At 44.3% G+C, this 22023-nt stretch overlaps 1 protein-coding gene and 1 long non-coding RNA gene across 2 annotated transcripts in view; one reads left to right on the forward strand and one right to left on the reverse strand.

The window, feature by feature from the left end:
- LOC132518849 (uncharacterized) overlaps window positions 1–1451 on the reverse strand; it is a 20078-nt gene extending 18627 nt beyond the window's left edge. Inside the window, exon 1 of the long non-coding RNA XR_009539986.1 lies at window positions 1024–1451. This is a non-coding gene — a long non-coding RNA (uncharacterized LOC132518849). The remainder of the gene's footprint in view (window positions 1–1023) is intronic.
- Window positions 1452–2549: 1098 nt separating this feature from the next.
- Window positions 2550–22023, forward strand: part of TTC23L (tetratricopeptide repeat domain 23 like) — a 60648-nt gene continuing 41174 nt past the window's right edge. Inside the window, 6 exon segments of the mRNA XM_060146290.1 lie at window positions 2550–2617; window positions 6469–6553; window positions 6555–6677; window positions 10727–10850; window positions 18440–18596; window positions 19962–20087. Coding sequence (XP_060002273.1) covers window positions 2550–2617; window positions 6469–6553; window positions 6555–6677; window positions 10727–10850; window positions 18440–18596; window positions 19962–20087 — 683 coding nt within the window.

Consider the following 22023-nt stretch of genomic DNA (forward strand, 5'->3'; position numbering starts at 1 on the left):
CACTCTCAAAGTACTGGCAAGAAAAGTCAGTCCCCTAGGCTTGCCCCAGGGCACACAGTCCAAAGCAGAACCCTGACATCCTGAAGCCCAGCTCAATGCTCTCATCATCCTTTCATGCTGAGGGTTCTTTTAGAAAACAGAGAATAAAAGGGGTGGGGTCTTTCTAAAATTTTGGCTCAGGAGTTTGAAGGTACAGATTTAAACTTTAATAGGCCATCCAGGTTTTAGTTAAGAGATATTAAAGCAAACTCACTTAAATAGCTCCTCCAACCTAACTTCAGAAAGGCTACCTTGGCAGTCTTGGATCAACAGCAATCAAACTTCAGCCTCGGAACTGGAAAGAACAAACACTGAATGTAAACACCACCCGTCAAGTTCTTGGTAAATATTTTCCTTCTTTTTCTACTGAGCCTGCTCTTGTTTGAAAAGGAGAGGGACATACCAGTTCCAACTTGACTTGTCACAGCCCCTAATTCATTGTGGGGTTCATGGCAACACCCTGAAACCCGAGGCTGCTTGAGCCAGTGATGTTCATTTGGTTATTAACCCCAATTGCCCCTGTACCTGTACCAGATCTGAGTTACTGTTACCACTGTGGGTATTTCAGGCCACTGAAGATGGGTAGGATAAGGATACATGGTGCATAACTTAGGGCTATGTGGTGTTTGCCAAATGTGCCCTCTACCCTCGAAAATATTCTCTGAACTGCTAATCATTAGCAGAACTAGTGGTCCATATCTTAAGCTACTCACTTCCTGCACTCCGCTCCCTTATCCATGCGTAGCTCTAATCTTACCGCGAGTGGCAACACAGACGGTGCCAGCACCGTCAATAGTTCTATCTGAGCCTTTCCTCGCGGGCCCGGAGGACCCGAACAGCTGGGCAACTGTGAGGGTGCAGGGCGCGCGGAGGGGCACGCGGGGGCGAAGAGTGTCGCCGAATACAGCCCAGTACGTCGTCGCAGCTTTAAATTGGTAAGGTCGTGGAGCCGGACGCCCCTTTCCATCCTTCGATGGGATTTACCTTCTCTTCCGGCGTCGTTATCTCCGAGAGGTCCCTTTAAGAAAAACAGTAGTGGACCGTTCAGCCGCAGCAGAGGGAAGTGTGGGGACGAAGCTAAGGTCGCCCGAGTCTCGCCCGCGGGGACCGTTAAGGCAAGGGTGCGGCGGCAGCTTGGTTTGCGTGGATGGCCTGGGATTCCGCTGGGCCGGAAGTGCCCCTCGTCGCCATGGCTACAGGCGCGGGCTCCGCCCGCAACGTTCAGTTTCCATGGTAACCCCATTGTCTCGGTAGCCAGAACTCCGGCGGCGGGCGGGAAAGGTAGAGCTAGGTGAGCTTCTCTCTTCCGCAAGGCAACCTAACGGTGCCTTGAACGAGCTCCGAAGAGGCCGGTACACTGAAGCCGCCGGCGGAAGCCGAGCCGCCTGGCTGAGGGAGCCGGGAAGTCTAGTTCTGGGCCGTGGCTCCTCTGCCCTCGGCCAGGTACGCCGCGTCACGGTTGCCTCTCGGCCGCCCTCGCCCGCTTTTCGGGCTAGAGCCTCTGCGGCCGGGGCACCGCCCACAGGAAAGAAGCCAGGGGAAGCTCGGACGTTGCTCGGAATGTGGTGTTAAGGTTTACAAAGTTAAGGCGAGACAACGGCAGAAAATAAGGAGGCGATTTGCACTTGAGAGAGGGGGGCGATAGTGGTGTTACAATTCAGGGCCATGTGAAACCGCACAGGAACAGAATTTAGGAGGTTGAGACGTCAGAACCCCTCGCCCTGACCACAGTTTTGAAAGTAGAGATGAGAAAGACAAATTAGTGAATCTTCTCTTCTAGTCTTTGGATTGTGAATGTTGTGGAGTCTGAGTCAGAGAGCTAGCTCCTCAGGGCTCAGGTGGGAATGAGTGACATTCTGCAGGGTGAAATGAGGAGGGACTTGGTGGGTACCAATGTTCGATAAATAACTGCGTTCGAGTTCGATTTGATTTAAGCGACACGGATAGCCATGAGGGTTCAATTTAGCAGATAATTACAGATCAGATTTTTTGCCATGAGTTTCAATCATTTCCCCCATCAGCTAATGACAGCAACCAAAGCAGACGCATGTGTTTTAGCTCCTTAACTAGGATCACCTATCAAGTAGTGAGATGGCCCAAGGGACACGGAGAAGAATTAACCAACAAATACACTGTTAGTAGTGAGAGCGGGTTACCTGCAAAAACAGTATCTGACTTGAGTAGGAGATCATAGTTTTGTTGATTCAGGAGCTGTTAATGTGTTGGCTTAAGGGGTAAAAAAGGTAGGGAATTTTGGAGGTAATGTGAAGTAAAAATTAGAGGAAGGAAATTTGATTCAGGGATTTAATTTGGCAAATGTCTTTAATTTCTGCTTTCCACGGTTTCCATACATGAGTGTTGTGTATAGTCTATTTGTGGATTTAGGATGGGTTATGTATTTGGGCAGTTTCATTTTAATGCTGATAGCATCCAACAAAGGGAAAACAGAACAGACTTCTAAGCGTTTTCTTTCAAAGCTGACCTCACATGTGATTCTTGGTAGGAAGAAGATGCGAGCCAGCCCCATCCGCATCCCGACTGTCAGCAGTGACACCGACTGGGACTTCTGCTTCCATCTGTAAGTATCATACTCACTCAGTGGCCTGAAACATTGGGACCTCCACTTAAGGCAAACCTTGGTGAACTTTGCATGCATATTATATAGTAGAGAAGATTAAGCTTCTGTGTTGTATGCTAATAATGGTTCTGTTCTAATGTCCATTTGTACCTGTGCAACCTATGCAAGATGGAAAACAAATGTTTTTTCCTAACTTAAGGAAAATTTCAATTTTTTTATAAAGATAGGTTACTTATAGCAAGATTGGTAAAGTCATGGAGAATTAAATATAGAAAAATTAATGAGAAATTGAAATTGTTTCATGAAATAAAGAGACAATAAGTAAATTAAAAATTTCACATCATAACAGCTAATACTTATTGAGCAAATACTATGTGCCGGGCACTGTTGTAAGTACTTATGCATATTAACGCAACTAATTCCCCCAAAACTCTGTGAGGGAGGTACTGTGATTACCCCATTTTTTAGGTAAGGAATATGAATTAAAGAGAGGTTAGGCAATTTGCTCGAAGTCACACAGCTAGTAAATGCTATTCAAACTGGGCAGTCTGACTCCAGAATCCATTCCTTAACCACTCCTCTATACCAGAGTTTCTCAACCTCGACACTATTGACATTTTGGATCCGATTATTCTTTGTTGTGAGGGCTGTCCTGTGCATTGTAGCATCCCTGGTCTCTACCTATGAGATGTCAGTAGCACTGTCCCAGTTGTGACAAGCCAAGATATCTCCAGACATTGCCAAATGTCCCCTGAGAGCAGTATCACCCTTGGTTGAGAACCATTGCTCTATACCAGTGCTATCAAGTAGAAATATAACGCAAGCCACAAATGTAATATTAAATTTTTAAGTAGCCATATTAAAAAATAAAAATAAACAGGTAAATTTAATTTTAACACCATATTTATTTATTTCAGTATCTCTAAAATATTACATAACGTAATTCATGAAATACATTTTCTTCAATTAAGTCTTTGAATTTCGGTGTGTGTTTTACACCTGCAGCAGATCTCAATTCAGACCAGACACATTTCATGTGCTTAATAGCCACATGAGACTAGTAGTTAATGTATTAGTGTAATTCTATACCATCTCATAAAATATCTTAAGGTTAAGGGTTATACAAATATAAAATTGAAGTTAAAAATGTAGAGTTTACAGTAGAGTATCTTGGAAATAATCAGATAATTCATATTTAATTTTACTAGTCAGAATTCACATTTATGATGGCAACATGTAGAATAAGTTAGAAACCTAGCAGATCTTTCATTTAACTGGCCTAATTATTTTATTCTGACTATCCTTCCAGATATCTAACTGGTCAATATTCTCCAGGCATGTTTTTTACCTTTCATAGCAAAATGTTCAAAGCTAGTTCAGGGCTTGGCAGTCTCAAGTCATTTGTCAAGACCTCAATGTTTCTACTTCCTTTGAGGCCCTGCTGTTGAAGCTTGTTCCCTTTGGTCTCAGCTTAATTTCATTCAAGGCTGAAATTTAAATATTTAGGGCTTATAATTTTTTTTAAAAAAATTATTTATTTAAATTTATTTATTTATTTATTTATTTTTGGCTGCATTGGGTCTTCGTTGCAGCGCACGGGCTTCCTCTAGTTGCGGCGAGTGGGGGCTACTCTTGTGGTGTGCTGGCTTCTCGTTGCAGTGGCTTCTCTTGTTGTGGAGCATGGGCTCTAGGCACGTGGGCTTCAGTAATTGTGGCACATGGGCTCAGTAATTGTGGCTCGTGGGCTCTAGAACGCAGGCTCAGTAGTTGTGGCACACGGGCTTAGTTGCTCCGCTGCATATGGGATCTTACCAGACCAGGGCTCGAACCCTTATCCCCTGCATTGGCAGGCAGATTCTTAACCACTGCGCCACCAGGGAAGCCCCTGGGGCTTATAAGTTTTAATATCCAAAATTAGTAATCTCTTTGGTGACCCCAGTAGATTGAACTTCTGCTTCAGGTGGGTGAAATATGCAGCCTACGCGAAGCCTTCTATTGAGGGACTGAGCTTTCTTTCCGTGAGTTTTCTTGAGTTATGATCTCTTGTCACAGATTTCCTCCACCTTCAGTCTTTTTCAGGTATCCTAAAGGCCTTACACTTTCTTTTTCCATTCATTTGTTCATTATTTAACCAGCCATTATTTGTTTTTACTGTGAGCCAGGTATCAGGGTTTCTTAGAAACAAATGAGACTCAGCCCCAGCCCTGGTGGAGTTAACTGGCTAGGAAGCAAAGAAGACTCTGAAACAAAAGCAGATTTTGAAAATGAGACTGTTGCGTGATTCGCACTATAGTAGAAGTTGGAGAAGACTTTTGCAAGCCCTGTAGAGGGTGTTTCTACTGCTACTCCAGTGCTAGACTTCCAGCAGAGGTGACATTCGAGTTGGAGGAGGAGTACGGAATTCACTAGGCAGAGAACAGGCAGGTTTAGCACCTGTCTCCTGATTACAGTGCTGCGCCAGCCTTCCCTGGCTTTTCCATTGAATTTGCATGTCTTCTGAAAGCACACTTCTGTTTGTGGGCAGAAGGCAGTCCTGCTGGGCCCTGGGCTTGGGCCTGAAGAAACGTTGCTGTCCTGTCCACATAACCTGGTTTGCCCACATGCCTAAATAAACATAGGTTATTTAGAACAGGACTCTGGATGGGTATTAGGATGTCATTTATTCGAACCTGGTGTAAAAGGTTACGCTTGACATTTACTTTCCTTCTAAATTTTCCTCTTTTTGTTTTTCTTACAATGAAAATTCATTACTTACCAGTGGAAAAGGAAGATAAATTTTGTTTTAAAAACTATACTATGGTTGAACTTTTAAAAGCTATCATGAATACAAAGGTGATTCCTTTGGGGGAACTTATTGATAATTAAAATTTCTGTTGTTGCTCTTAATATCTTAGAATTCTATTTCTTCTGGATCACTTTATGATGTCTCTGGTAGAGTTAGGATATGGTTATCTTTTTTGTTATGTAAGATTAACTCTTTGGACTTTTATCTTTATCATACCAATTACCCATTCATAGTTATGTTCAGCATCATAGTCTGAGATCTGCATGGGGTGTGTGCGTGTGTGTAAGGGGGTGGGCAGGGGGTGCTGGGGAAGAGGGAGATTTTCAACCCACTCAGCTCTTTCTCAAACACGTTTGTTTTTTTGTTTTGTTTTTTCTAACATAATTGAGAAGGTCATTTCTCTTCTGAATCTGCACTTGACCCAGTGTGGGTTCTCTCCCCTCTCCTTGGTGGGACCACATCCTCTTTAGTTACTATTTATGTTGAAGCTTTTAAGAAATATGAAAGAAGACACATGAAGTTCTGACCTCAAAATGTTAGTTCCCTTTACCTTATTTCATTATGTCCATTTTCCCCCCTGGTTTGGATCAGAATTTTAGAACATCAAGGATCTTGGAGATCTTCCAATTCAACATCCTCACGTCATGGAGCTCATAAAATAAGAATACCTAATGTTAAAAGAGCACTTACTAGATAGCAGGCTAAGTGATTTATGATATTATCTGATTTAATCCCATAACCTCATCAGGTGGGTATTCATATTGACTTCATTTTATAGTGAAGCAAACCAGTAACTTACTTAGGGTCATATGGTTGGTAAGCAGCAGGGCTGCGACTCTGCCATAGGTGGGAGGTTCCCTAAATCTGTTTGATTGGAACCACTACATTGCCGTTCTAATTCTTGGCTTTTCAGGTGACGTGAGTTCACCACCTAGCTTTACTCTACAGGTTTATTTTAGAGATCATATTGCTAGCCCCCAGTTGGGAGGGCTCTGTCCGGCAGTGCTGCCTTGTTTGAGATATGCAGGGTTAAACCTGACTCCGTGTCCCTCTCTGGTACCCACAGGTCACAGCAAACCAAGATCCCAGAGCATCAGCAAACAGATGAGTTGTATCCCACTAGTGGGTCTGGAGAGAGCGAACAAGATGCTAAAAGCCAAGGAAGAGAAGGCCATAGACCGTATGTCTCTTCCCAAAGAGAAACTGGCCCAATCCCAGAAGAAAGTAGCTCAGCTGATTAAGGGAAAAATGATAATAAAACAAAAAACTCACTGGGTTTTCCATTTAAAAATACGTCCATGACTAGAGAAGTTCTTCCTTAATTGCAGATCGAAGGACATGAAGTAGAGGAAGGTGTTATATTTCTCTATAAGTGGAAGAAAAGAAAGCAGAGCATAGTCGGTAGCCAGCCCGCCTTCGGGCTCCACACGTGGGTCACTGTGCATACCTCCTTGGAGTGTTTGTGCTCCTAGCTTTAAACTAAAAATTGTTTGCTTCTTCCTGTTGCTGTTTGATTACGTTAATTAAAAAATCATCTTTTGATTTCTCCTGAAAGGTTTCAGAATAATATCTTTTGGGTAACAAGAAGGCCAGGATAGTGAGGCAGGAGGCTGAGAACAAGGGTAGCCAGGCAGAGTCTAGGCTCAGGCCTGGCAAGGATACGGTGAGATGCCTGTGGTTACAGTGGAATCATAAGCAAACCAAAGGACCGGAAGTGGGCGGTAGCAGCAGGGGTCAGAGAGTGTAGGTATCCATTTTCAAGAGCAAAGCAAGGACTTGGGAACTGGGACCTCAGAGCAAGCGTTTAGCAAGAGTGTTCAAAATGCGGGAACCCGAGAAAGCATGTCAGTGACCCTCACGATTAACACACAGGCACCGACCTGCTCCCAGAGCATTACTTATCAACAAAGGAGTTCATGTGCTGACTTACTGACTTCCTGGCCATTCCTGGCTAAAGGAAAAAATGATCTTAACGTACATGTGTGAAAAAAAAAAACTCTGCAGATGGCTTAGGAAAGGCTGAGAAGCACTTCAGAGGGAGATGATAGAAGCTGATACTTCCCTAGATGGATGTATTTATAATATAAAGTTACCTCTGTAAAGTACCCAGAAACTTGCAAAGGACCATCATCCTGACCTGGATCCAATAGTATTTCATAAACCCAGGCTAGAGTGATCACTTCTAGAAAGACAAGTACCAACTGCTGTGGAACGCAAGTGTGGGCTTTTAAGACTTGACAGCTCCTTGGGACTTCCCTGGTGGCGCAGTGGTTAAGACTCCCAATGCAGGGCGTCCGGGTTTGATCCCTGGTCTGGGAACTAGATCCCACATGCGTGCTGCAACTAAGAGTTCACAAGCCACAACTAAGGAACCCGCCTGCCGCAACTAAGACCCAGCACAACCAAATAAATAAATATTAAAAAAAAAAAAAAAGACTTGACAGCTCCTTGAGCAGTTTGGTTAATGACAAAGATTTAGATTTAGGAGTTATATCTAGCCCAGCTCAGCGCTCACAGCCCTGAAGGACAGGAATATTGGTGGCAGGAGCAGCAGCCCTGGATTGACCTCTAGAGCCCATACTGGTTGTCTCAGTTTCCCCAGGGCGGGAAGTGTGGGGATGAATGAATACAGAATGTCCAGAGCCAGGACAGAACTCAAGGCTTTGGACTCTCATTCCAGTGATTTTTCATGATGTTATGCTTCTCCCTCAGAATAGAACTTAGTATTTACTGTGCGTTCAGCCCGTGCAGAACTCTCAAAAATTCTGACTGAATGGATGTTTCTAAAACACGAGGGGAAATGTCGCTCTAACACTGTTTGCGTCTGTGTGTATGAGCTGGGAGGGGTGAAGCATCAGGGTAGGAAGGAGATGGGGTGGGGGGACGGGAATCATGGGGATCGGAAGGGAGCAGTCCTTGGACCACTCTGTCTGTGTGTTACTCTGTAAATGGTTACATGCAGATAACACGTAACAGATTTGGATCACTTTGATGTTGACTCACTTTCCCTACAGTAACCCCATGAGGTAGATGGTATAGATTTCCAGATAGAAAAGGAAGCTGGGACTCAGGGTGATCTTGCCCCAAACATCACAGTCAGTAAACAGAGGGTTGAAACTCCAGGCTTTTGAGTCCTTGAAGTGCCGTTTTCACCTCACCGGGAAATGAATGCCTGACTCTGTCAGTTAGCGCAGCCAGTCGATGACTGTGTTTGTAGAGTTACTGACATCTGTGACCTGAAGGTGCAGTTCTCTGATTTCTTAGAGAGCTCTGCCTGTCAGTTCTACAGAGCCAGGGGCTCTCTCCCCGCCTCATACTTATCTTTGCCAATCGAGAGATGATTTATTCAGCAAATACTGAATGTGCGCCTCCTCTCTGCATGGAGCATACAGCAGTGAACATGAGAAATAAACTGTTCTTTCATTTATTTATTAAATTTATTTATTTATTTTTGGCTGTGTTGGGTCTTCATTGCTGTGGCGAGCGGGGGCTACTCTCTGTTGTGGTGTGCAGGCTTCTCATTGCGGTGGCTTCTCTTGTTGTGGAGCACGGGCTCTAGGCACGTTGGCTTCAGTAGTTGTGGCACGTGGGCTCAGTAGTTGTGGCACGCGGGCTCTAGAGCGCAGGCTCAGTAGCTGTGGTGCACAGGCTTCGTTGCTCCGCGGCATGTGGGATCTTCCCGGACCAGGGCTCGAACCTGTGTCCCTTGCATTGGTGGGCAGATTCTTAACCACTGCGCCACCAGGGAAGCCCCAGGAATAAACTGTTCTTGAGGAACTTATTTTTTATTTGGGGAGACAGATCATAGACAAACAAAATAATAGTTACTGCAATATCAGAGAGAGTGCCATGAAGAAAAAAATCAAATAGGCAATGGGATAGTAAGTGATGGGGTGAGAGTCTGTTTTAGATAAGGTGGCCAAGGAAGGCCTCTCTGAGGTGAAGGCAATGAAAATGAGAGAAGAGGGTAACGATGTGTGAGAGTATCCCAAGCTGGGGGGACAACAGGTGTACAAGCCCCAAGTTAGAAATTAGTTTGCTATGTTCAGGAACATCAGATTTGTTTAAAAATCAAGATATGTTTATTATAATAATAATAATAAGAAGAAGAAGAAGAATGATAAATAACTAGCTATTTGGTCACCATTGGAGGATGCTAGTGAATGAACTCATTATTTGGAAAGCTGATAAATAAAGAGAATGATTAAATCATGTATCCTGTCCTTCTGATACGAACTGTACTATTGGGTAACTAAGAAGGAGATGAGAGGAGATTTCTTTTTATAAAGTTATTCCACCTAACATATGAAGAGGGAATGATAGAATTGGGATATCAGCGTTTTATAATCTTTTATAGATTAATTCATGTAGTTGTGCTTTTAGCAGAAAGAGACAACCCAAGGTTAGGTGTCTTCTGATGGTAGAACATATGAAGTAGTTTTGCTTAAAAAAAAAAAGCTAAAGGTAACCAAACTTCTAAATCAACCACCAATATAAAGGCAGAATGGAGACTGGAAGGACATGTTGAGTGACACCATAAAGATTCAACCAAATTTCCATTTTTGGGAAACACTATAAACCAAATAACTCAGTTTCTTCAATAAATAATTTGCAATGAAAAGAATTAGAAATGGAGGTGGAACCCATTGATGAAAAGAGACTCATGAGACTGATCTCAGTGTATGGACAATTAAACTGTAAAAGAAATGTTAGCTTTATGAGGTAATTATTAGGTTTATGAGACTAGATATTTGATAGTAAGGAATCATTATTAATATTTTGGTGAGATAATGATTTTGTGGTTATATTTCTAAGTCTGTATCTTTTGGAAATACTTATGAAATATGAAATGATTTAATATCTTTGCTTTGCTTCAAAATCGTAGAGGGAGAGGGTGGATGCTTGAGGAGCATAGGTATGAAACCAGATTGGCTGTGAGCGATGAAGCTGACTCGTTCTCCATGCTCTTTTTGTATACTGTTAAAGTTTTTCACAATAAGAGGTTAAAAGAAGTCACTCTGGCTATGATGTAGAAAGTAGACTATGGGGGGCAAGAGTGGAGGCAGTTAGGAGGGGCTGTGGTCACCCAGGTCAAAGATGAGGGTGGCTTGGACTAGGTACACGTGGCAGAAATGAGACGTGTGTAGCGTTAGAACTTAGGAATAGGGTGGAGCCAAGAGGGCTTGATGGATTGGCTGTGGGCTGGGAAGGGGGGAGGAGAGAAAAAGTTGACAGTGGACACAGTCCTGCAATCCAGTGATAAGATACAGGCTGGAGATTTTCCTCCTTTCCACAAAGTGTAATGACTTGTTTGCTCTCTGCAGAATACCCAAGCAAATGAGGAGCTGATTCGCTGTGTCATCCTTTCTCGGATTATTTTTGGGGAAGAACCCTGGAAATGTGCACAGGCTTTGGCCACCCTGGCTTATGGCTACGTGACACTGAGAGGTACTCGATTTCCCCGGCTGGGTCTGGGGGAGCCAGCCACACTGAGCCCACACAGAACCACAGTCGGGGGGGGGTGGTTGCCCAGGGGAGGGTCCATCCTGTCCCCAACTCACACCTTGTCAGGAAGCGGGGAAGTCCATGGATGAGGCGGGCAGTGTGACAGGGATCGTAGAGGTAAAGGTAATAATGAGGGAAGGAAAGCAGAGGACAGAAGCCTGGAGGACAAGAGCGTTAGGATTGGGTAGCGGAAGCAGAGCCAGCAAGGAAATAGAATCAGGAGGGGCCAAGTCATGGAAGCCAAGGGCGGGGAAGGGGCTTCAAAAGGAAGTGCAGTGTGGTTTCAGCAGGGTCAGATGGCAGAGAGAGGTCAAATGAGGTGAGGGCCGAAGGCAGACCCATGGATTTGTCAGTTGGCAAGTCATTGACACTTGGTTTGGCACCAACAAGTATACTCCTTGGGCCCTGGGAGAGCCCAGATTCAGGGAGACAACTTAGGTAACTATTTTTGAAATTCTGACCTGAGGTGATGGCAGCTTGAACCTGAGAGGAAAGTACCAGAAGCGTTTGCGGGGGATGTTTGTCTGAACCGAGGGCAGGCAGACACGGCCTCCCTTTCTTTAGAGAGATTACTATGGTAGGTCTGTGGAAGGAGGTTGGCCTTCATCTTCTGAAATCAACCCTTTCTATGAATAGCCACAGTAGACTTTGAGTTTTGCTTTTCCAGTTAGATTCCAGACTAACTCAAGACAGGTAAACAGGTTATATTATAAAAGATGGTGGGAGCACCACCCTCTTTTCCCTAATTCACAGTTCTTCCTGCCGCATGAATGGAGAACCACATTTGAGTAGTAGGTTGGAGGGGAAAAAGTTTTCCTGTAAAAGAAGGTCTTTTTGTGTGTTTGTTTTTTCTAGATGGGAAAAACAACTTCCTGATTAGCTGAAATGCCCACATAATATAACAGCACTTAGTCTTGAACCCAGACTTTCTGAGGCCTAGCCTAGAGTTTTTCTAGAATAGGTTTTGATTATGGCCGTACCTTGAGAATAGCCTAGGGTCTCTTATTTCAGATATAGGCCTTACCCAGTTTCTTCACTTTACCTTTTTTTGAAGTCTGTGGTCCTTCAAATAAAACAACGAAAGCTTTGAAAAATCACGGACCTTCACGAGGGATGAAGTGCTTGCTGAATTCCACTTAGTTTTGTTGTCATTAATCCTGTAACTGCTGCAAAATGGACAGAATTTATGAGCCAGGCTCCCGTGTGGGAGGGACGCATGCGTCTGTGTGTGCTCGCGCCTCGCTGCACATGCGCATGCTTTATGGCCAGCAGACCTGCCTGCCTCATTTCCCTGGGAGCCTTTTCCAGCAATGGGGGAAGGGCGTCAAGCCAGAAGGCTGATTTCTCTCGATAAATGGTCTTCCAGTAAGTATTTAATGAGACACTTGTATATGTGAAATTCTTGGACGAGGGCTCTGGGAACTATAAGGGGCAGAAGGCACAGTCGTTGACTTCAGAGAACTTACAACCTCGTATGGAAGGTGAGCTACCCACAGACAACTGCGATAGAAGGCACCGGAAGGCACCAGAAGGCCATGGGACTGGTTTAAATGCAGGGCTTTGGGGGTGCTGGGTGAAATCATTTCTGACTGAAGGTAGTAAGTGATAGATTCAGGAAGAGGTACCATTCAAGAAGGCCCTTTAACAATGAGTAGGGTTGGGTAGGCAGAAGAAGGGGTGGGCATTTCTGATGAAGAACAAGGCCTGGCAGACGCATGGAGGTGGGAAAGTGCAGCGTGTGTTTAGAAAGTAATCAGCGGCGCTGGCTAGATACGGTAAGGACCACTCAGATGAACCTGGAAAGGAGGGCACTTTGGGCAGGCTGAGGAATTAGTCATTTATTTGGTAGACAAGGAGGACTATTAGAGATTTTCCAGCAGGGGGATGAATAAGTCAAAGTGTGCTTTTGGAAAGGTCAGTCTAGCAATGATAGCTAGAATGGAAGCTATCTCATCTAGCTGTTTACCTCTAGGTGTAAAACCAGGCTGGTGACAGGGGGCATGAGTGAGAAGGTAAGGATTTAAGAGTCTATGAAGGACAGATACCTTTACCTTTTAAGCCAGAAATCCCACTTTTGGGACTCTTTCCTGAATACACACTTAAATGGATGATATTATTCTTTGCAGCATTGTTATGATAGTAGAAGATTGGAAACAACCAAGTATACTCATCACTGAAGGACTAATGTACACTATGTGGTATATACAGCCTTAGAAAGGGCTTACCTACCACTAGGGAAAGATCTCCTGGATACATCTTTAGGCAACAGAGAACGCACAATGCAGGACCGTGTTTGTAACATACCTCTTTTCAGGTAAGAAGGAGGGGAGAGAAATGAGAATATGTGCTTATATTCACATCAAGAAACACTGAAGGAAACACAAGAAAGAAACGAAAGTTACCTAGAGGCTGCTTGTGAAAGGGAATAGAATTTGAAGTGAGACCTCTCAACCTTTACCTTTTCCTATAAGTTTAACTTTTGAACCGTGGGAATGTATTACCTATTCAAAAATGATAGTTACAAAAGGGCTGTGAAGGAAGAATTGGCAGGACATGGCATTGGATTTGGGGTTGAGGAAAAGTGAGGCCCCAAGATGACCATGAAGTTTCAGGCCCCTCAAGATGCCATCATCAGAGATAAGCCGGTCAGGAAAGGAAGCGAAGTGGGAGAGGAATGGCGGGTCTGGTTTTTGATATATTGATTTTGAATTACAACGGAGAAATCCACAAGTATATTTTTACTAGGTGCTGGAAAGTTGGGACCAGAACTGGGGAGGAGAGAAGGGGAATCGTAAGCATGGAAGAATATTTGAGACCAGAACTAGGGAGGGGAAGTGGAAAATTATAAGCATGAAGGCCGAGGTTGACGTTATAGGAGTTGATAAAACTTCTGAGAGGAGAGAGAAGAAAAGGAAGAAATGGAAAGACAGACCCTTGGAGAATGGACATATTAATGGAAGGGAACAGAGGACCCTGGTAGAGTGAGCAAAGAGTCCAATAGAGAAGGTTTATCAAGGAGAGCTGAGTTAGAGCAGTGCCTTGGGAGCCAAGGGGAGAAGCCAAGCAGCCTAGGTGTCTGATGCTGCCATGAGATGGGGATACAAGAAACTGCGACTGCACTTACTCAGTAAGAGGCCCTTGGGGACCTCACGAGAACCACTTTTGCAGAAGGGTTGGAGCAGATGCCAGATCCCAGGGATGAGGGGAAGGCGTGGGCCGGTAGCCTAGGCTGTGTATGCCACGTCCTTCATAGTGAAAGGGATGAGGGGGAAGAGGAGGGTAGCTAGGGAAGGCAGAAAGGTCATTTGAAGCTAATTTTATAAGAGGAGGCGACCTGGGAACATTTTAGGCAGTGAAGAAGGAGCCAGATAGAGAGTTTGAAGGTTTTAAAAAATGGAGCAATCGATGCAGCGGGGTTCAGGAGTCAATAACAAAAAAACGCGAGGCCTTTGCGAAGCAGAGAGTGTAAAAGACTGATGGTTGGTGAAACAGGGTAAGGGACACTAGAAGTGGAACTCTGTCACCAGCTGACCTGGCGAGAACCCTCCCGAGCCTAGGGCTTCAGTGGTTGAGAAAAGGGCAGGTGGAGGTGGCTGGTCACCTTGTGACCACTGTTTCCATGTGTTCAGGAAGGAGAAGACAGTAACATGGGCAAGCAGTTTCCTGGTGTTTTGCCTATTATTAATGAAGCAATGAATTAATTTGTTAGCCTGTTATTACTTGGAACCTTCCAGGTATCTGGGGCTCTAAGTGTTGCAGAAATCTCGAAAAAGATGCATAAGTCATGAACCCTACCTTCTCTGTCTAGTTGGTAAAAAAGCTGGTACAGGAACAACAGGGAATGATAAAGAGCAGTTGGTCTGACCTGCAGGAAGCCTGGTACCTATCTGAAGTGAGTGTGCGTTTGAGAAGGAGCCTTTTATAGAGATTCTGTAAGCAGCTTTATGAAGAATGTCCAGAGTACATAAGGACAAGTATAATAAATTGCTTAAGGGGAATGGACCCTGGTAGTAATGATGATGATAACAGGTAATATTTATTTAAGCTCATTTCATTCCTGTGTCAGGCACTATTTAATCCTTTTTCATAAATTAATTAAATTAATCCTTGCAACAACCGTACGAGGTGGGAGGTATTTTCATTGCCATCTTATAGATGAATAAACTGAAGTACAGATAGATTAAGTAACTCATTCAGGTAGTAAGTGGCTGAGCCAGCTTCTGTACCTGGAAGTCTGGCCCTAAGACCCTGCTGTCTTAATCACTGTACCACGAGAACTTCTTAAATATAGGTGATGGTCAAAGGTGACAGCAGCAGCCTCCAAAGACTGAGTAGCTCCGAGAAGATTCTCTGTGGCCTGAGTCAGAGTAACAGAAATCAGTGGTGGAATCTTACCCCAGACTAAAGCAAAATGATCGATACATTTGGTGGACAATCTCTGGACCGCTTTTCCAGTTCATTAATATGCCCTTGTGATTTCTGAATCTCAGGCTCCAGAAGCAGGTCTTGCTGCCACCCTGATTTTTACTTCTATAGTTGCTGCCCTGTTGGTGCAGGGAGAAGGCTGGTGTCCCTGGCTGGGGAGGGCAAGTAAAGGAAAATGAGGTGGTCTTGGAACAGACATCGGATTCCGGGAGGTGGGACTTGGAGTTAGGGAACAAGGTCACCAATCTGTGAGCATCCTCTAGAGAGAGAGGAAATGAGTCTTACACAGACACATATATGCAGAGCATTATTTTTACATAAAAGAGGGTGTTCTTGCAATTAGTAAAAAGCAAATGCATTTCAGAATATTAGATTCTGACTCTTCATACTTTGTCATCCTGAATTTTCTCATGTAGGAAATGCTATAAAAATATTATCACAGATTTTTTTAATGAAAAAGGAGCTTTTTCATACTTGAAAACTTTAGAAAGCATTCGTCTAGAGCAGTGGTCTCTAAACTCTTGAGAATTAGCTCTCTTTTCACAAAAAATGTTTTGAGCACTCTCCATAAATATGTATTTATTATAAACTATGTACAATAGTATTAAATATTATGTAATATTATATTCATAAAAATAGAAAACAAAAAAGATTGTTTTTAAAAGCAGAGAAATTTTAATTTTTTCCCCACATCCTTATGTCATCTTGCATACCCATAGGGGTACACGCACTCCACTTTGGAGACCAGAGTGGATTCTGGGAAGAGTAAAGGAGTCATTTTTTTCTTTAGGGATGAATTTAAAGTTGAATGAGCTGTTTTAAATCGAGATCCTAGTTCAGTTTACTTTAGTCCATTGGTTACCAGCTCAGCTTTTTCATTAGAAGGACCACAGTGCAGGGCATGGTGAAGGGGAGACAGGGAACTATATAATCAATTAGCTGCTGAGTTGAGAGGAAAAGGGTTCCTCTTGGGGATTCACAGCCAGCACTGGACCCCTGGGGCTGGGGTGTGGATCTGAGGGGGCAGCCTTGCAAAGCCTCAGAGCAACTTTAGGATTTGTTTTCTGTTTAGGAGCCCAGAAGCAATGTTGTGCTGATTTGGGGGTGGTTTTCAATAGCTCATCCAGTTTCACTTTTCTCCCTCCTGTGGACCCAGGGAAGCGTCTAAACGTGGTTCCTGCACTCCTTATTGACACGCTTCCAAGGGCCCAAATGGTTGTGGAAAGTAATCTATTTGATAAAAAGACTCTCGGTTTCCTACTTTGGTGTCTTGGCCTGATTCCCTGGCAGAGTTTTCTGTCGCTGCTGCCTTCTCAAGACCTATGAAGACTCCCTGTTACCTAGCAGATCAAGTCCAGCTTCCTCAACTTGGCACCCAAGACTCCATTTTCTCCATCCAATTCATACGTTATGTGTCTTTCAACTTAAACCTCCCTTCAGGCAGACTGGTCTTCTTACAGCCTTCCCTAATACTACAGTACCCCCCGACTCCACCCCACTGGTGCACGTGTGCACGAGTGTGCTCGTGCGTGCACGCGCGCACACACACGCACACACACACACACGCTTATTCTGTCTTTATGGCCTCAGGCTGTTTACTCCAAGTGGAAACCCGTTCTCGTTCTTCTCCATCAGCCAAAACCCTACCTACTCTTCAGAAAGGAGATGAGTCCCGCTTCCTGTATAAAGGCTTTACTAACTCACTGTTTCTCCAAATGTGGTCCTCAGACAGCCTACATCAGTATCACCTAAGATAGTTGTTATAAATCTGAATCCTTGGTTCTCACCTTAGAACTTGTGAACCGTAACTATGGGAGGCCCAGGAATCTGCATTTTAACAGGGTGCTTATGACGCGCCATGCAATTTGAGGACCACTGTCATCTGGTAGCTTGAGATGCAGCCCTCTCTTTCACCACAGAGTCCAGTTTTTTTTTCAGTTGAGACCTACAGAACAGGCATCTCCGAGTGTTCTACAAAGACTTCTCAGCTTCTGGGTCACTTTTAGGACTCTTCCAGAGAAACTGTGTTCCCATTGCTGCAATTCACTAAGGACCTGCACATCTGGAACATAGGAGGGCTGCAGGCATCAAATGCAAGTCCTTTCAAATTATCTCTGTTGCCACTGACTGCACCCATACTGTGAAAGCGGGCTCCAAGGGCCAAACGGAGAGCAAACTGAGGGCTGAGGTGTGAGCGGAGCATCAGAGGTACAGTGGGGCTCCCCACAGTGGCAGGGGTGAATATGTTTTTCAGACCCTGGGGGCTGCCAAGAGGAGAGCTGAAGCAGCCATGGCAGTCCTCAGTAGGGTGGAGGAGAACCCCTATGTGTTCTCTGCTGGCTTTTCTCTTTTCTCCAGAGTTTCCCTTTCCCATCAGGGATCACTAGACATGAGCTAGGCTAGAAGATGAGGAAATAGTTCTGTAAACTGAATACTCCTAAGTCTCCCTCTGTTAACTGGACTAATAGTTCAAGTAAGTGCCCGGAATACCAGCTTCATCTTGGATTGAAAAAAATCCCCAGATGGAAGTAATTGTATTCATAAGCCCTTTGACTTTATAGAATGCCTTTTCCAGAAAGCTCGAATGAAGCAAAGCAGTCTGTGGCATAGCCTAGTTCATTCCTGGACTATCTCCATGTGTTTGGTAAAAGGGCAGCTTCTATAATTTTGTTGTCATTTTGCATTTGGAGGATGGAGAAGCGTTGTGGATTGAAAAGGTCACATGGCATTAGCAGTGGATTGGGAATGTGATACTCAGCTTCCACTCCTGACTCCATCAGTGATTTCCAAACCGAGTCCGTAGACGAATGCCAGGATGGCTGCATAAGAAGCATTTGTGGAGTTAACTCAAAATATAGAGTCTTGGACACTATTCCTCTAGAGATTCCAACTCAATACGTCTGGGGTGAGGTGCAGGATGGGGGGAGCCAGGAACCTATATTCTTCACAAGCATTCCAGATAATTCTACTGCACTGCCAATTTGGGGAACCAATACTAAAGACCAGAGGACAACCGCAATGCCCTCCTTCCCCCTCCCAGGAACGTCCTTGACTGAAAAACCTTTTTAATGTTTCTCATCTTGCCATCCACCCTCAAACTTCCCCAGGTCTCCCAGCTTAGGCCAAGAAACATGCCGAGTCTGCCAAGAACACACTGCTGACCTGGAAGGGAAACACGACCTCAGACAAGGAGAGAAAGGAAATCCTGGACACTCTGGTCATGCTCTACTGCACTCTGGGGGTGGCCTGGCTCCTACAGAGTTGATATCCTTCCCTTCCCAGCGGGGTCTGGAGATCAGGGCCAGGGGCCACGCGTGCCACATGGGTCGTCTCACACAGGGTAAGAGGTGAAACCGAGGCCTCGTAGCTCCATTCTGACATCCAGGTCTTCCACAAGCCTCTGCTGTCCATCTAGAAAGTACGAATGTTCCTCCTGTGTCTAGTCATATGAGCTCTGAGTTAAGCCATGGGAGGGTTGTCACTGGGGACACATCCCCTGGCCAGCTGAAAGCTTTTGGAGCCTGTCCCGCTCCTCAGAGCACTCAAGACAGTGTTAGCAATGAGGACGCAGGTGATAGCAGTGGTGGCCATGTAGGAAGACAGAAAATGAATGGTAATTTAAAGCACTGTTTGTCAAAGTAGGCTGCACGTTGTAATCCCCTGGGGGAGCTTTCAGAATTATTGCTATTTGGGTCCCACCGCAGAGAGTTTGATTTAGTAGGTCTGGGGTGCATCTGTTCATTGAGATTTTTAAAAGCCCCAGGCGATTGTAACATACAGCCCAAAACCTCTGATTTAAGGTACACATGATCATTTTAGTTTTTCTGAAATGCCGTTGAGAACACTGCCCATGAAACCAGAGGCCAAGCAAAATAGACAAAAGAAAGAGTTCTCCATAATTCCAGAGGGGAGCTGTTATATATGCCTCTCCTCAAAAAGCTTGTGATTTTGACAGCTCCTTTTGGTACCATCTCCACTTGAAAACTGTTCGGGGTCTTTCATGTTCATGAATAATCATAAGGCCTCTCTGAGCCCATGTGTCCCCAGTCTCTCCTCTCTACACATCCCCCTCTCTACTTTTTTGGTTCTGATGCTCAGCTTGCAAAATCTGATATGTTTCCTTCCTCTCTTATGCCCTTAGTAGAGGGCTATTGAAAATGTGGGATAGAAGGATATTTGGGAATTAAGGGGATTTTCTTTCCTGCTATTTGCCTCTCGCCCAAAACCTGCTTTGCTTGGACTTTCTAAATGACCCAGAAAGTCCCTTTCAGCAGATTTAGTTCCTCTCTTTTACAGAAACCCACTTGGGAAAAATGAATAATGGTTGTCATGCAGTAGATGCCTCTAAGGAAATCCAGCGTAATTTACGGTTTCCGTTCACTCCAAATGCTCACCACCCATCCTAGCCCTGGACTGCAGCAATACCACAGGACACCCAGGGCCCTGTTCCTTTTCTGAAGAATTCTCCCTTCTTGACAGCATATATAGATGGAAAATAGAGAACATAGGGAGGGTGCATTTTCAAATACTGCCTCGTTTTCCCAAGGGCCCTTTTTGTTTGCTTACCCACTGCTGCCCCTAATCAGTGTGGGGGGTTTGTGTCCCTGGCATTCTCCTTGACTGTTTCACTGGCAGAGAGGCTTATTTCAACCTGCAGACGTCAGAGAGAAACATGGAGGAGCTGAAAAAATCATATAAGGGAGGTGCTTCTGGATTACAGGTCTCAGAGAAAGACCTAACAATTGCTTTGGGCAGGTAAGATCTGGGCTTAGACAAGCTTGGACTTTTATGGCTAAGGCCTGGAATTACATGATTGTCTTGTACTCTCTATATAAAGGGAGAAAAGTATTCAGAGCCAAAGACCCAGAGACTCAAACGATAGTAAAAGAGGCTCGTATTTGCCAAACGCATACACCATGGTCTAAGCTTCGTGTGCTCTGTCCCATTTAATCCTCACAGCCACCACTGAGGTAGTTAGTGCAATAATTATGTCATTAGAGAGAGGGCAAAGAAACTGAGCTGAGGTTAAACAAACTATCCAAGGTGAAGCTTTTTTTTTTAATATATAAATTTTATTTATTTATTTTTGGCTGCGTTGGGTCTTCATTGCTGCGCGCGGGCTTTCTCTAGTTGCGGCGAGCGGGGCTATGCTTCGTTGCGGTGCACGGGCTTCTCATTGCAGTGGCTTCTCTTGTTGTGGAGCACGGGCTCTAGACGCGCGGGCTTCAGTAGTTGTGGCACGTGGGCTCAGTAGTTGTGGCTCGTGGGCTCTAGAGCGCAGCCTCAGTAGTTATGGTGCACGGGCTTAGTTGCTCTGCGGCATGTGGGATCTTCCCGGACCAGGGATTGAACCCGTGTCCCCTGCATTGGCAGGCAGATTCTTAACCACTGCGCCACCAGGGAAGCCCCAAGGTGATAAGCTTTAAGTATTGGATCTGAACTTGATCTGAACTTACAGACTGTTAGCCCTTCCTTGTGCCACCTCTCATACTTACTGTAAAATTCCTTTTTTTTCTGAATTGCCACCTACTTTTGTCATCAAGTATGACCACTTAAAAGTTGAGGAAGGAACAGTTAATGAAGACAGTTTATTGGAGGTCCGTGAGTTATGCATAGCGCGTGCATTTTAAGGGAAAGTTGTGTTCCATATGGAAACAAAGTTCATGAAATTTGTTCAAGCCAGAATGAGACTTAACTGTTTCACAGTTGAGTTAGGGATCCTCTGAGAATCAGAATATTTAGATACGAGAGTGGGCCCATCAGATTATCAGAAGAAAAAAAAAGAATAATAAAAGGTTTACTATCCCCTAGAGTTTTCAAATATCTTCACATACTTAAAAGCAATCTGTTTCCAAAACTGTAAGCACTTGGCATGGTAGGGTAGGTGACGGAATGGTAAGGAAATGACATGAGTCATGCCTGCCTCCTCTAAAAAGCCATGAATCTAGAAGTCAAATGGGAAATGGCAGGGAGATGTCCGAACGTCCAGAGTTAAATATGGAATTAAGTCCATAGGCCCATAAATTAGAGTCTAGTGAATGTCTACTGCTGTCACACAGGGCAGTGACTAAGGTTTTTGTGCTTATGTGAAAGATAGCCTTGTTCCTCTTTCAGAATAAATTTGAGTGCATATTTCATTCGTCCATTCCACACTGTTGACCTGTTTTGTACATGCACTGTTCTAAGTGTTGGAACGTTTACTAAAGTATAACTACATCCTAGACACTGTCCTAAGTGCTTTACATAATTTATTTCACTCAGTCTTATACCACAAGCATATGAGGTAGGTATTTTTCTGTTTAATTTACAGATAAGAAAATTAAGGCATGGAAAAATTAAGTAGCTCAGGGTGACAGAACTAATAGGAGAGCCAGCACTGGGTCGTCTGAATCCCTAGCTCACCTTCTATGACACACTGAGTTATGTGTGATACCCACCAAATATCTAGGAAGGGCAAATCCTTTTTCCCATTTGAAGGGCGGGGAAAATGAGGCCAGATTGCTCAGGCAGGTCAGACAACGTGGCTGATTATCTCCCTACAAGCTCTTGATGAAAGGCATTATCATTCTGTAACTTGTGCTCTTATGGTCAAGGGAAAGAGTGGTCTGATTGACAAAAAAAAAATTTTTGTGTGTGTGAAGAATTATCAGATAACGTGCCTTATATATTCTTTTGACTGAAAATTCTAATC

The sequence above is a fragment of the Lagenorhynchus albirostris genome, chromosome 3 (genome assembly GCF_949774975.1).
Source record: "Lagenorhynchus albirostris chromosome 3, mLagAlb1.1, whole genome shotgun sequence".
Classification (NCBI taxonomy): Eukaryota; Metazoa; Chordata; class Mammalia; order Artiodactyla; family Delphinidae; genus Lagenorhynchus; species Lagenorhynchus albirostris.